Source organism: Camelina sativa, chromosome 3, assembly GCF_030686135.1.
Source record: "Camelina sativa cultivar CO46 ecotype springtype chromosome 3, ASM3068613v1".
NCBI classification, from domain to species: domain Eukaryota; kingdom Viridiplantae; phylum Streptophyta; class Magnoliopsida; order Brassicales; family Brassicaceae; genus Camelina; species Camelina sativa.
This window is the reverse complement of record NC_141882.1, coordinates 28,746,106-28,761,202: the sequence shown is the minus strand read 5'-3', so window position 1 is coordinate 28,761,202 and position 15,097 is coordinate 28,746,106. Positions and strand designations below refer to the sequence as shown.

The following is a 15,097-nucleotide window of genomic DNA, read 5'->3' as shown; positions in this document are numbered from 1 at the left end:
GATAGAAAAAAAAATTCACCCCAAGAAAACTATATTTTTGTTAATAAAGATAAGACTGATTTAGTGTTCTTTTAAAAGTAACCATTAGGTGCCTTGCTTATTATTTTTGTTATTTTCTTTAGTGTAACAAATGCATGGTTTCTTGGATTTATCTTTGTTAGTTAGACAACGTGGGAAGCACATCCCTCACATTTCAAACGATTGTAGCCGTTTTCGAGAATTATAACTATAAAGAGTTTGTATAGGTGGGGTTTCTACTTTCACATTTTCCCCTATTACTACCCACCAAGGCACCAACCTGACAAGTTACTCTCGTTCTTCATCGTACTCTCTTTACTCAGGTTACTATTTATCTCTTCTTTTTGGTTTTACTTTTGGATCTCTCTTTCTTTTGGATTTTTCTTAATTGACTTTTGATCCACAAAATGGCGTAGTTTTACTTAATTATTTTATGTGCTAAGATTCTTTGTTTTTCCTCTCTAACGAGTGAGTAAAGGCTAGATGTCAAAGAACTTCTATATAAACATATACTCTAATTATTTTTTTTTCAATGTTGCATTCTCTTTTTTTAAGTAAAAAATATTCGCCAAGCAAAGAAATCACTGATACATCCTTGGTTTTGGAACATATAAATGATTTTTTTTTTGTCACTTGGACAATTTTGTTGATATAAGTGAAAACATAGTCTGTACTGCTCCCACTCTTACTTTACGAAGAAACCATTTGGTTAGTAATTTCCTGTTTCTTACTGTGTTTTTGATTTTTTTTTTTTTTTTAAAAACGTTTGAATCTTTCAGGTTTTCTCTCAAGTTGAAAGATCGAAACAATGTCTCAAAAGGTCGGACCGGTAGGTGGTATCAAGGGAGTAGCATTCGACGATGGTGTCTTCGATGGTTTTAAGAAAATAACTGTTGGAAAAGATGTTGCGCGCTTTGTAACTTATATCAAGATCGAATATGAAAAGGACGGAAAAATCCAAATCCGTGAACACGGGAAAAACTGCGGTCGATTATAAGAGGTAATGAAAACATCATGACTTTGCTATTCTTAGATCGGTTCTTGTCAAACCCGTAAGAAGTATTGGGAGATCGATGCTGATGATTAGTTTTGTTTTTTTTTTGTGGGATATGAAATCCAGTTTTCAGTGGATTATCCGAGTGAATATATCATAGCCGTTGGTGGAAGGTACGATGAAAGGTACGCTTTCATCAAAACGTTAGTCTTCAAAACCTCTTATGGAAGAACGTCTCCGGTACTCGGTCATACGCCGATGTTTTCGTGTCTTTCACCCGGGAAAGAATTTAAGCTCGAGGGTAAAAATGGAAGAAAACTTGTTGGGTTCCATGGACGATCTAGTGAAGTTCTTGATTCCATTGGAGCTCACTTCTCTGTTGTGGATTCGTCTCTTAAGGACTTTAAACTTCAAGGTGGGAAAGGAGATTTTGCTTGGGACGATGGCTCTTTCGATGGTGTTAGAAAAGTGCTCGTCGGACGAAATGGTAAGAATGTGGGTTATGTCAGGTTTGAGTATGCCAAAGGCCAAAGAACCATACCGCATGTTCATGGGAATAGAAAAGAAGCTCCACAGGTACCTTGATATATAAGCTTTGTGTATTATCGTGTGTACTAAGATATTAGTATTATTATTCTTCGCTATTGATTTGAGAAAAAATGTATATTTGGTTGCAGTTTGTGGTGGATTATCCCAATGAACATATTACATCAGTGGAGGGTACAATCGATATTCAATCAGTGGAGGGAATAATCGATGCATACCTTACGTCCCTTACGTTTAAGACATCAAAAGGAAGAACCTCCCCTGCTTTTGGGACTGTGGTCGGTAGCGAATTTGTGTTCGAGGAAACAGGTTTTAAACTTGTTGGGTTTTATGGTCGGTCTGGTGATGTTATTAATGCTCTTGGTGCATATTTTGCACCTCTTCCTGCTCCAGCTCCGGCTCGGGTTCCTAAAAACAGTGTGACCAAGATCTACATATCATCTGGTAACGGAGGAATTGAGCAAATCAAGTTTGATACTGTCGAAGACGGAGAGACAAAGGAAGGAATTTTACATGGTGTGAAGGATAAAAATAACATTTCCACGGTTCGTTAGCATTTTTTTGTTGTTGTTACACTTTCGAAAGTTGTAGACATATTATTTTGAACTAAGTTTACTCTTAAGCTTCTTCAGGTTTCCATCAGGAATTATCCTGATGACTATCTCGTTTATATCGAGAGTTGGTACGATTCTTCCAATGTCTTCCAAGGAATTAAGTTTAAAACCGAAAAGAACACTTCTGAGTTCTTTGGTTATAAACTTTCTGAGTATGATGGTACACCATTCTCTCTTCGTGTTAAAGATAAGAAGATCACTAGATTTACTAGATTCGCTGACTCGAATCTCAATTCTCCCGGAACTTACTTTGTACTTAACCATTCGGCATTGGCTCCTCCCAACAAAGTGGAAGCACAAGGAGGAAATGGTGGAGCAACATTCGACGATGGTTCTTTTGATCATATAAGAAAGGTTTATGTTGGTCAAGGCGATTCCGGTGTAGCTTATGTCAAATTCGAATACGAAAAAGACGGGAAAAGAGAGACACGAGAGCATGGAAAAATGACATTGTTAGGAACAGAGGAGTTTGAGGTTGATCCTGATGATTACATCACATCAGTTGAAGTTTCTGTCGACAACGTCTTTGGTTTTAAGAGTGAAATCGTCACTTCTCTTGTCTTCAAAACCTTTAAGGGCAAAACCTCACAGCCTTTTGGAATGGTGACTGAGAAGATATTCGAAATTAAAGACGGTGAGGGAGGGAAACTTGCTGGTTTCCATGGCAAAGCTAGTGATGTTCTCTATGCTCTTGGCGGTTATTTCGTTCCAACAACAACTTCGACTACTCCATTGACTCCTTCTACTACTGCTAAGAAGCTACAAGCAAGAGGTGGTAATGGAGGAGCTTCCTGGGATGATGGTGTTTTCGATGGTGTTAAAAAGATACTTGTTGGTCAAGGAAACAATGGTGTAGCTTTTGTCACGTTTGAGTATAACAAAGGCTCTCAAGCAATCATCGGTGATGGTCACGGGAAGAAAACATTACTTGGAACTGAAACGGTTTTTTTCTTCTCTCTAATCGCTTTCTAGTTTCTCCCAATTATTGATTTCTTGACTTAACTGCCCTCTTTTTGTTGTTTTTGTAGTTTGAGCTTGATTATCCAAGTGAGTACATCACTTCGGTGGAAGGTTACTATGATAAAATCTTCGGAGTTGAAGCTGAAGTGGTGACCAGTCTAACGTTCAAGACTAACAAGCGAACGTCTCAGCCGTTTGGATTGACTGCTGGGGAACATTTCGAGCTTAAGGAGGAAGGTCACAAGATCGTTGGGTTCTATGGGAAAGCTAGTGATGTGGTTCATCAGATCGGAGTCCATGTCGTGCCCATTTTCACCAGTTACAGAATTACTCTTTAATTAGTTTCCTTTCTCTGATGATTCCGTTAATTAAATAAGGTCCATGGACCATGTCTAAGGATTTGTGTGTTTTAGTGGTAATGCTTCATGCCATCATGTGATGTTCTGGTTTTATGGTGTCTTGTTCATTTTAATAAATGATGTTTCTTTTCAATCATTTTAGATCTTGGTTAATTTAATTATGTTTGTTTACCATTTACAGCATTTTCAACTAAACGATGCATGTATTGTAATTTTGGTTGAATGAATTTTACATTCATTAAAAAAAACATCTCAATTATGCTTTCTTACACTTCTTAAGTATCTATCTCCACACATTTCTTTCCAATCAAGAAGTATCCACTGAATCATGCAAAGTTAAAAATAAAAATAACATGATTAGTATAATTAGAACTATATCATATCCAAACCAGTTTGGCTATCATAAAGTTTGGGCCAAGCCCATAACAACATTGGGTCAGGTTTCATTACATTTGACAGGCCGTTGTATGTTAGCAAAGATATCACCCGAGTACGATAGCACTTTAGCATCAACTAGATTCTAAACTAAACCAAATCATTAAACTAAAAAAACAAAAAAAGCCTCCATCCCGTCTCCTCTCTCCCTAATCATCAGCCTCGGCCTCTCTCTTTCGTCGACTCACTTCTCAATTCTTTTTGTTTCCGTCCGATTTTAGGGTTTTCTCAATCGCTATGTATCGCACGGCAGCTTCACGAGCCAAGGCTCTTAAGGTTCGTTCTTATACCTTTTTTCCTTTTATCTCTGTTCTTGGAAGATTCTATAGAACGAGTAAGAAACGATTTGGTCCGATTCAGTGATTTCGCATTACACTCTACCGAAAAATTCCTAGATCTGGATTCAGATTAGTCGCCTCACTACCGAAGATGATGGAACTGTGGTTAGTTTTTAGGTTTACAAATGATATTTTCTAGGTCAATCAATCCATTGATTTAGATTAATAGAGAAATGATTCATTGATTTGTTAATTAGGCATCATGAATTGTTTATTTGTGATCCTTTGTTGTTTATTGTTATGTGATGTGTTGTTGTATTCGTGTTATTTTTTTTATAGGGAGTCCTTACTCGTAGTTTGAGACCTGCACGTTATGCTAGTTCTAGTGCTGCTGCGGCGACAAGTTCGTCTACGCCAGGTTACTTGAGCTGGTTGGGTGGTGGATCCTCTTCTTCTCTTACGTCATTGGATATGCCACTACAAGGCGTATCTCTTCCTCCACCACTTGCTGACAAGGTCGAGCCAAGCAAACTTAAGATCACTACTCTTCCAAATGGTCTCAAAATAGCCTCAGAGATGTCTCCGGTAAATAATAAACTTATGTTAATGTCTTCTTAAAATATCTATGGAAATGCATGATGTGAACTGAACAAAGTTGTGTTTGGTGCAGAGTCCGGCAGCTTCGATTGGTTTATATGTTGATTGTGGTTCTATTTACGAGGCGCCTTATTTCCATGGAGCTACTCATTTGCTTGAAAGAATGGCTTTCAAGAGCACGTTGAACAGAACCCATTTTCGTCTTGTGAGGGAAATAGAGGCCATTGGAGGCAACACGTCTGCCTCTGCGTCTCGGGAGCAAATGAGTTATACTATTGATGCTCTTAAGACCTATGTCCCTGAAATGGTTGAAGTTCTTATTGACAGTGTGAGAAACCCTGCTTTCTTGGACTGGGAAGTGAATGAAGAGGTAAATCATTTTCTCCTTTTGTGCTATTCTGATAACTGTGTGAAAACTTTTATGTGACTTTTTGCCATATGTTGATGATCTTTTCCACAGCTACGGAAGATGAAGGTAGAGATAGCAGAACTTGCAAAGAATCCTATGGGTTTCCTGTTGGAGGCTATTCATTCTGCTGGTTACTCTGGTGCACTGGCAAGTCCTCTGTACGCACCGGAGTCTGCTTTAGATAGATTGAATGGAGAGCTCTTGGAAGAGTTTATGACTGTAAGAATGCATGAGCTTTTGAGAACCATCTACATCTCAATGCTTACAATTTACAATCGTTTACTTGAGTAGTGTCCTATTTATTTATTTATTTTTTACTCATTTGATTTGGGAATATCAGGAGAATTTCACTGCTGCACGGATGGTACTGGCAGCAAGTGGAGTAGAACATGAGGAACTATTAAAAGTTGCTGAGCCATTAGTTTCGGACCTACCTAATGTACCACGCCAAGTGGAGCCAAAATCTCAGTATGTCGGTGGAGATTTCCGCCAACATACTGGTGGAGAGGTATTCATGACAGAGTTCCCATCAGAAGCGTGTATGAGATGCCATATTTCACATTTCTAATTGAGCTTTTGTTGTTCCATTCTTAGGCTACACACTTTGCGGTTGCTTTTGAGGTGCCTGGCTGGAATAACGAGAAAGAAGCAGTCACCGCCACTGTTCTCCAGGTGCCATTGCGTTAAGTTTCACTTGTTTCGATCAAATTTTTACTGGTGAAGATGTAATATAATGTAAATCTGATTGCTATTAGATGCTTATGGGAGGAGGTGGCTCATTCTCTGCGGGAGGTCCTGGAAAAGGAATGCACTCTTGGCTCTGTAAGTCGAATCTTGTATTTTTTTCTTGAGCTTATTCTAATATTTTTATTGAACTAGTTCACGAAACATTCTCTCGCACTGCTAAACGATCAGTAATAGTGATAGAAATTCCTATGTTTGGTGACAGATCGCCGTGTTCTAAACGAATATCAGCAGGTTCAGTCATGCACTGCGTTCACTAGCATCTTTAACAACACTGGATTGTTTGGAATCTATGGTTGCTCGGTGAGTTCAGCAATCTTGATGTTGCTTACTATGTTTTTCCTTTCATCACTTATCTACCTTTCTCCATTAATGAGATGTATACAAAAGAAATTCCAGTTTTTGTGGTTATTATTTAAGCGTAAGGCATATCGGTTTTGTGGGTTTCTAGCTTTGTTCAATTTGTGTTAGCTGACAACTTCATTTCCGGATATATACTCTTATAAATAAAGTGATATGATTTACATCCCTGAGTGCAGAGCTCTGAGTTCGCAGCAACAGCAATTGAATTAGCAGCTAAAGAACTGAAAGATGTTGCAGGAGGACAAGGTTTGCATTTTTGTGTTTTCCAGTTTCACTTAATCTTACAAGTTGAAACCATTCTTATATATCTATGACACATTCTCCTCATGTTAATATGTTTGACAGTTAACCAGCAACATCTTGATCGTGCCAAGGCAGCCACAAAATCTGCAGTCCTGATGAATTTGGAATCTCGGGTATTCTTATCTCTCTCTCTCAGCCTCCACTTATATAAAACCGTTATGCTTAAGAAGCATGTTGCCAATTTGTTTAACTCGATTCAAACCATTAGATGTTATTAACTCGTTAAATCGGTTGTCCTTTGCCAGATGATTGAAGCAGAAGACATTGGTAGACAGATACTTACATACGGAGAGAGGTATGTACAGGCAAAATTTCCTTTATAAACCAGAAAAAGCTCACTCTAGCTTTCATAATAGCTTTCTTCTATCCCGACATCCGGATTTGTGTTTTTACAAAATCTTGCAGGAAACCAGTTGATCAATTCTTAAAGACAGTAGACCAACTAACATTGAAGGACATTGCAGACTTCACCAGCAAAGTTATTTCAAAGCCTTTGACAATGGGTGCCTTCGGAGATGGTAAAAACAAGTCTCAGTTTTTTCCTAATTTAGTCCTATGCTTTTTGCTTATAGATCTCGAGTCTTAATTTTTTTGTTTTTGTTTTTGGTAGTGTTGGCTGTTCCGAGCTACGACACCATCAGCAGCAAATTTCATTGAAGCAACAAAACAAACAAAAAACCAACCAAATCAACAATATTTTGGGACTTGTAAAATAAAGAAGATCTTTGGGAGAAGAAGAAGACCCAACCGATTAAAAATTTCTTTTAAAATTACAGTGTCGTGATTTGATTTAAATGGATTTTGTTTCCATCTACAGTTCAAAAAGGAGGGACTTTTTACTGTCCGTCACTCTCCAATTTTTCAAGAGTGTTTTGTATTCCAATAAATAATCTTTTACTTTACTACGTGTAATGCAAACAACTTGAGAGGTGTCATTTTTTTGTTTACAAAGGTGTCTCAGTTTTCATGCCATATGTTAACCGGAAGATGTTAGTTGCTTTAGCAGTTGAGATTTGATCAGGGAAAGACTTGTGGATGTATACAATGGTTTTTGCCAATTTTTAATTGTTTTCCATTCATTCAAGAAAGAGACAAGACGAGTAAAAGAAATGTAAAACTTCGATAAGAATCGTACGAAGGAATTTTTTTGGGTGAGAAAGATGGAATTGAATAATTTTAATTAAATGTAAATTTGTCATTCGTGTCAGAAAGTAAAAGACTGTAAACTTTGAGAGCAAAAGTTTAAAACACTTGTGGGAACTCCTTGTCCTTGAAAAGGAAAAGTTCTAAAAATCGTAAACAATAGAAAAAGAAAAGAAAAATGGAAAGTATTATTATGATCGAAAACTAAAATATATAAAACAGAATGTATTAAGGCTATACTTCTCAATCTCTACCACTCACAATTGAAAAAATATTCATATATACAAGGATGACTACAGAACTCAATTTGAAATTGGGTTTAGCTCCATATGATCCATGGGTTCTAAAGAAGAATTTAACCGAGACTGATCTCCATCACGGTGGTTCGCTTATTCTACCGAAGCAAGAATTTGAAGCAATACTTCGGGAGATAGGGCGTGGTTTGGTCGAGAGTTTAGGAAACGGTGTTGAAGTGAAACTACATATTATAGAGGAAGGTCATGAATCTGATGATTACACATTAACGCTGGTCAAGGGCAATGGCAGTTATATGTTGACAGGAGGATGGTACACTATTGCTAGAGCAAAAGGTTACAAACCAAACGATGAGATCGGACTTATGTGGGATAAGTGGTCTCGAAGATTCTTGTTTCACCATATTAAGTAGTCCTTCTCTTATCTTATTTATTTTTTTTTTTTTTCTATTTTCAAATATCACAGAGCTTTTACATATTTATTTAAGAGTTTTCAATTTTGATTACAGTATTTTAATTTTATGTGAGTTATATGAGTCTTTATGACAAATAAAAACAATACTATTATTTGTTTCTTTTAAATTTCAGTCTATTTATTGAAAGAAAAAAATCTCACTAAATCTTGAGACTTTATAAATAGGAAAAGTACAGTACTACAAAAATCGTAACAACAGAAAAAGGGGAAGAAAAATGGAAAAGCTAAGTTTGTTTGATTGAAAAACTATATATAACAGAGGTAGTAAGTTTTATTTCTCAATCTCACTATTATCGTCATTCAAAAGTGAAAATACAATATTCATATACAAGTTTTTAGCAAGGATGATGGCTCAAGAACTGGATTTGGAATTGGGTTTAGGTCAAGAAAATGATCGATGGGTTCTAAAGAAAAAACTAACAAAGACTGATCTTCGTTATGGTGGTTCGGTTATACTACCGAAACAAGAGTTTGAAGTTTTTGTACTTCCGCAGATGGAACGTGGTTTGGTCGAGAATTTGGAAAACGGTGTTCAAGTGAATGTTCATATTGTGGACGAAGGCCCTGAAGCTTATGATTACACACAAGTGCAATGACAGTTACATGCTGAGAGGAGGATAGTACAATATTTGCTAAAGCAAAAATGTTACAAACCTAATCAAAAGGAGAAAAGTCCCGCCACCTGGACCAGAGATTAGATTAGTTTTTAGGACTAAGAAACCTTTAGAATCACTGAGTTATCAAAAAAAAACGTTACAAACCAAACAATGAAATCAAAAAAACTTTTAAAACAATTACAACACTAAAAATAATCAAAAAAAACTATATGGAATCAATTTTAGGCCCATTCAAGCCCATTTAAATAAAAAAGATTGATCTTTACGTCTGAGTTTCCAAAACTCAAAGAGAGAGAACTCGTTTCCTTCTCCGCCGCAAAAATGAAGCTTCTTCGCCGCCGTTTCTTAAACTCCGTCGATACAATCACCAGAGCAAACCGCCGGCATTACGCCACCAAGTATGTCGCGAAAGTCACTTCATCATCACCATCAGGCCGGTCTCTTTCCGCCGAAGTTTCTCTCCCTAATCCTCTCCCCGCCGACGTGCATGGCTACCCTCTTCCTCGCCGTCATCTCATCTGCAGAGCCACCAATCTCATCACCGGAGCCACTAATCTCTCCGATGCTTTCTCTGACCTCTCTGATTACCTCTCTTCTCTCTCACTCTCACTCACTCCCGACGAAGCTTCAGAGATTCTCAAATCCCTAAACTCACCTCTCCTCGCCGTCGAGTTTTTCAAATTCGTCCCTTCTCTTTGCCCTAATTCTCAAAACGACCCTTTCCTTTACAACCGCATCATTTTGATCCTCTCTAGGTCAAATCTCCCAGACAGGTTCGATCGTGTTCGCTCGATTCTTGATTCCATGGTGAAATCTAACGTTTCTGGGAATATATCAACTGTGAATATCTTAATTGGTTTCTTCGGTGACACGGAAGATTTACAAATGTGTTTAAGATTGGTGAAGAAATGGGATTTAAAGATGAACTCTTTCACTTACAAGTGTCTCCTTCAAGCTTACTTGAGATCTCGTGATTCTTCTAAAGCTTTTGATGTGTATTGTGAGATTAGAAGAGGAGGGCATAAACTTGATATCTTCGCTTACAATATGTTGCTTGACGCTTTAGCTAAAGATGAAAAGGTACTTCCTTTTCAGAGCTCTGATTCACACAACTCTTTTAAGTAAAGTTTTGGTTTTTTTTTATTTATCAGTTTGAGTTTCATGTATAATTGTGTGCAGCCTTTTGTCAGATTGATCAGGCTTGTCAAGTTTTCGAAGATATGAAGAAGAGGCATTGTAGAAGAGATGAGTATTCGTACACGATTATGATCAGGACCATGGGGCGGGTTGGGAAGTGTGATGAAGCTGTTGGTTTATTCAATGAGATGATAACTGAAGGGCTTACGCTTAATGTTGTTGGTTATAATACTCTGATGCAAGTTCTAGCAAGAGGTAGAATGGTTGATAAGGCAATTCAGGTTTTCTCTAGGATGGTTGAAACGGGTTGCCGACCAAACGAGTATACTTATAGTTTGGTTTTGAATCTCTTAGTAGCTGAAGGTCAGCTTGTGAGGTTAGATGGAATTGTGGAGATGTCGAAAAGATATATGACTCAGGGGATATATTCTTATTTAGTTAGAACGTTGAGCAAGTTAGGGCATGTAAGTGAGGCTCACCGGCTATTTTGTGATATGTGGAGCTTCCCTGTGAAAGGAGAGAGAGATAGTTACATGTCGATGCTAGAGAGTTTGTGCGGTGCGGGTAAAACTGTTGAAGCTATAGAGATGTTGAGCAAGATTCATGAGAAAGGTGTAGTTACTGATACTATGATGTACAACACTGTGTTCTCTGCACTAGGAAAGCTAAAGCAAATATCTCATATACATGATCTCTTCGAGAAAATGAAAAAGGATGGTCCTTGTCCGGATATATTCACTTACAATATTCTTATCTCTAGTTTTGGTCGGGTAGGAGAAGTTGATCACGCTATTAACATCTTTGAAGAGCTTGAGAAGAGTGACTATAAACCCGACATTGTTTCTTATAACTCTTTGATCAATTGTCTGGGGAAAAATGGTGATGTTGATGAAGCCCATGTTAGATTCAAGGAGATGCAAGAAAAAGGATTAAACCCTGATGTGGTTACATACAGCACTCTGATGGAATGTTTTGGGAAAACAGAGAGAGTCGAAATGGCATATAGATTGTTCGAAGAGATGCTTGTTAAAGGATGTCAACCGAACATTGTGACGTACAACATTTTGCTTGATTGTCTAGAGAAGAACGGGAGAACCGCAGAAGCAGTTGATCTGTACACAAAGATGAAACAGCAAGGACTCACACCGGATTCAATTACTTACACTGTGCTTGAACGGTTGCAATCTGGCTCTCACGGAAAATCTCGTATCCGTAGGAAGAATCCAATAACTGGTTGGGTGGTCAGCCCGTTATAGTCAGTTAATTAGGGAAATGAGGTTTGAGTATGATCCTTAGCTGAAGAATGGAAATTGCAGATCAGCCCGTTATAGTCAGTTAATTAGCGAAATGAGGTTTGAGTATGATCCTTAGCTGAAGAATGGAAATTGCAGATTCTTGGAGTTTCGAATGCTGCTTTCTCTGTATTGCTCTGCTTGATGATCGGGTTAGTAGTATTATATAATCTGCGCTGGCAAGTTTGTGTCAGTACTAGAAATTTTGAATGTTTGAAGGTAATGTTATCAATGATTAATGAGGTCTTAAAAATTGTCTCAATGAGAAGAACTAAACTTTCTTGAAATTACTGGTTAAGGAAGGTTTCTCAATGTTTTCTTGTTCTTGAATTAGGTAGAATTAGAAGTTCAGAACACGATTACATGCCTAGCTAGCTTGATCGAATGTTTCAAATTTTGAAACCTAATTTGCTAAAACCGACAAAACAACAAATTGCCAAACTCACGAGGAAGAGAACGTTTTTAAAATAACGAGAAAGAAAATGTACAATAATAATAAGACTGAAAACAAAAGGAAAGGCAGATTATAGAAAAATAATGAGAAATTCGTCCATTGGAGTTCAATACGGATTATAGGAACAAGAATAGCGTGGCGGTTGCTGTTGCAGCATATTCACACCAGTAACGCTACTCTTAGAGGCCATAACTTCATCTAGCGACAACCTCTTCCTCTCAGTTCGCTGACGCGGCGCGCTGTGGGAACGCACCTTAGCCTTAAACGACTTTGTTTTCTCCATGTAGCCAGGAGTACTCAAACTGCCTCCATCGTCGCACAAAACGTTCCGTCAAACACTCTTACCAGAAGACTGCATTACATAGTAGCAATTATTAGCAGTGTGGTGGCGCGAGAATCTCGGCGTGTTCTGCGCCGAAGCAAACTTCAACTTCTCATCCGAGAAACTCAACTCCAAATCATTCTCTTTGTAAACAAAATCATCTTCATATTCAGACATTGCACCAACATTGTGCACTTGTTTGGACTTCGATCTCGAACTCGTTCTCCTCTTGTACGTATCATCAATCTCTACAATTTTCGGACTTCTCTCACCCGCTTCATCAAACTTTTCCTATAAACAGAAAACACACTTAATCCTTGTTTTTTTTCGGTTAAAGAACAAGAGAGCCAAATAAAAAAAATGAGATTAGTTCTTTACAAGTAGTGATTGTCGAGGTTGAAACATGTTGTTGCTGTCCTCTTTGTTGAGGCAGCGATTGATCCGTTTAGATCGCATAGCCGTTTGGACTCTAATTAGAGTTTGTATGCTCTGCAGCATCGCAGCAGCACGTTTCCTTACCAAGTATCCTCTCACTAGAGCTTGTAGCTTCACTATACCTTTCAAAGCTCTTAACGCTTTCCTCGCCTAACCATTACAAATAAAAATTGTTACTTAATCCATTTGCCAACATAGTATCATCTTTGGAGAAATAATCTCAAAATCTGACAAAATGTGTTCTGTAATCAAAAAAAAATTAACACTGGAACGTTACCCATATGTTGGCTTGATCAATGAAGAATTAGAAAAAAAAAGGTTTTGAAGATTGGGAAATTACCAAAGAGCCCCTGAAGACTTTTTGTATTTTGACCGCAGCCCACCGGTCCTTCTGGGTGATAATATCTCCCGCTCTTCCTTCACTGGTCTGTTTAACCATTGCCGCAGCCGCTTTGGCCGACGAAACCGCTACTTCTGCGGCTGAGGCCGTAGCAGTTGCAACCGCAATTGCGTTCTTGTTCTGTTCCTTCTCTGTATTCGTCTGATAAGTTGTCAACCAAACAGGGTCCTTCGAAGCATTGAAGTCGCCGGAATGATCGCCGCCTTTGACGGAGTCGCCGCCGGAAACGCTACTTCTTTCTGTACTCTTCTTTATACCAAACACGCCCTTGAACCATCTCGCTACTTTACCCATCTCGATATGGAAGAAAGAATCAAGAACGCTGATACTTTTTTTTTGGTAGTCTGTGATTGATTCTGAAAAAGAAAAATAATAAAATTAGCTAAGAACGACAAATTCACGAATACCCAAAATCATAACGTTTTGAATATAGAGAGGAGAAAACCAAATTTCATTGCATTTATTTTAAAATTTATTTACTTTCAAACTTGTTTTTATTACCAGTTTAAAAATTTTCAATTTTTTGTCTGTGGTTATTAAATTTTCTCATAAAAATCCAAAAGGTTTCACATGAATATAGCTAAAAGTAGAGTATTACTATGAACAAAATGGATGTATTTTAAAAGGTTCCTACACTGTAATCATGAGATAAACAGAAAATGAAACAGCAATGAACTGACAATACTTGTTATGACCAAAAAAAATGTAAGAAATTATCATGCTATTTGAATTTAAAAGTATATATATATTATATGCAATATTATAAAGTGATAATTTACGTGAATAGGATGATAGGAAATAAATATTTTATACGAATGTTTCATAATTCACAGAGAGTATAATTTGGTTAGTAAATACTAAATAATAAATAAAAAGATTGGGAAAAAAACTATTTGTTTTGAAGAAAAAAACAAAAGATTCAAAAATTATTTGATCTGACACATCCTCGTGAAAAGAGTGAGAAGACAAAAATGATTTCATACATAGACAGAAAAAAAAAATTGTTTCTGATTGAATTCGAGAAAACATCCATAACCTTCGTCTTGCGTTATAAAACTCGAAAAGAAAAAAAAAAGACGAAAATATAATGAAATCTGCAGAGAAAATGTAGAACTCGCCTTCAAATGACAAAAGTGGACTCTCTGCCTCCTACAAAGTTTGCGTCTCACACGAGTAAGAAAAACAATAATGCTTTCATGTTGTTTATATATATGGAACAAATGTGTTTACGATTCACCGAGTACCACATTTATATCGTAATTCCCATAATTATGTCACATTTCCCTCAATAACTCCATTTTTTCAAAACGCTGATTAAAAGATAAAGATTTGTTTCTTCTTAATGGCTAAAACATAATCAGTGTACTGATTGATCGGTTTAAATGGGGTAATTGAACGTTTTACGGATACTATTTTTTGAATTCTTTAGTACTTGCTCCTTTTTTTCTACAATCTTGTACAGTATATTCTTTTTTTATTCGTTAACTAGATCAGTACCCGCAGTACACCGCGGGACAAATTTTTATTTTATTTTCTTGTAAAATATAATCTTTTTAAACTTATAATATAATGTGTATCTAAGTATGTTGTCTATATATTTTTAAAATATATATATAATTCTGATAATGATATTGAATTATTAATATGTGTATAAGTGAATGATATGATGTTATTTTATGTATATAATGTAATTATATACACAATTTTTTGCCTAAATTCTGTCAAGCTAAAGACCATTTTTTAAAAAAACTTATGTTTAATTTGTAAGTTTAAACTTATGAATATTTTATAGACCCCAAAGAGATATTTAAAAATTATCTACCTAATATTAAGTGATTGTTCCTATGGTTTTGTTTGGGCCTTTGTTTTTTTTATTGGATCATAATTTTGTTGCTGGACTCTACTGGGCTTCCCATAATTTTTAAGAAAAAAAAAAGGTCCTAAAATT

At 36.8% G+C, this 15,097-nt stretch overlaps 4 protein-coding genes and 1 pseudogene across 5 annotated transcripts; 4 read left to right on the top strand and 1 right to left on the bottom strand.

Annotated features, from left to right (window-relative positions):
* The first annotated feature begins 262 nt into the window (after window positions 1-262).
* Window positions 263-3,624, top strand: LOC104779313 (myrosinase-binding protein 1-like). The gene is made up of 6 exons (XM_087506999.1): window positions 263-341; window positions 798-1,018; window positions 1,139-1,588; window positions 1,690-2,103; window positions 2,191-3,114; window positions 3,201-3,624. The coding sequence occupies exons 3-6, from the start codon at window positions 1,271-1,273 to the stop codon at window positions 3,468-3,470; spliced, it is 1,926 nt and encodes a 641-aa protein (XP_087363125.1). The 5' UTR covers window positions 263-341; window positions 798-1,018; window positions 1,139-1,270; the 3' UTR covers window positions 3,471-3,624.
* A 351-nt stretch (window positions 3,625-3,975) lies between these two features.
* On the top strand, window positions 3,976-7,555 carry LOC109124578 (putative mitochondrial-processing peptidase subunit alpha-1, mitochondrial). The gene is made up of 13 exons (XM_010502492.3): window positions 3,976-4,202; window positions 4,544-4,789; window positions 4,875-5,171; window positions 5,262-5,429; window positions 5,551-5,718; window positions 5,805-5,882; window positions 5,966-6,032; window positions 6,160-6,257; window positions 6,494-6,563; window positions 6,663-6,733; window positions 6,866-6,915; window positions 7,026-7,138; window positions 7,231-7,555. Exons 1-13 carry the CDS (start codon window positions 4,164-4,166, stop codon window positions 7,275-7,277), a joined length of 1,512 nt encoding a protein of 503 aa, XP_010500794.1. The 5' UTR covers window positions 3,976-4,163; the 3' UTR covers window positions 7,278-7,555.
* A 480-nt stretch (window positions 7,556-8,035) lies between these two features.
* Window positions 8,036-8,475, top strand: LOC104778122 (putative B3 domain-containing protein At1g51970 pseudogene; annotated as a pseudogene).
* A 751-nt stretch (window positions 8,476-9,226) lies between these two features.
* LOC104778121 (pentatricopeptide repeat-containing protein At1g51965, mitochondrial) lies at window positions 9,227-11,850 on the top strand. Its single transcript, XM_010502489.3, has 2 exons — window positions 9,227-10,189; window positions 10,300-11,850. The coding sequence occupies exons 1-2, from the start codon at window positions 9,431-9,433 to the stop codon at window positions 11,500-11,502; spliced, it is 1,962 nt and encodes a 653-aa protein (XP_010500791.2). The 5' UTR covers window positions 9,227-9,430; the 3' UTR covers window positions 11,503-11,850.
* Window positions 11,851-11,971: 121 nt separating this feature from the next.
* Window positions 11,972-14,324, bottom strand: LOC104778120 (protein IQ-DOMAIN 27-like). 2 transcript variants are annotated; one of them, XM_087506995.1, is made up of 4 exons: window positions 14,268-14,324; window positions 13,090-13,505; window positions 12,693-12,899; window positions 11,972-12,605 (listed from the first exon to the last, which is right to left on the bottom strand). In XM_087506995.1, exons 2-4 carry the CDS (start codon window positions 13,441-13,443, stop codon window positions 12,324-12,326), a joined length of 843 nt encoding a protein of 280 aa, XP_087363121.1. In that variant the 5' UTR covers window positions 13,444-13,505; window positions 14,268-14,324; the 3' UTR covers window positions 11,972-12,323. The 2 variants fall into 2 exon arrangements, with proteins under 2 accessions (XP_087363121.1, XP_087363120.1); XM_087506994.1 differs by lacking the exon at window positions 14,268-14,324 and adding an exon at window positions 13,651-13,758.
* Between the last annotated feature and the right edge of the window lie 773 nt (window positions 14,325-15,097).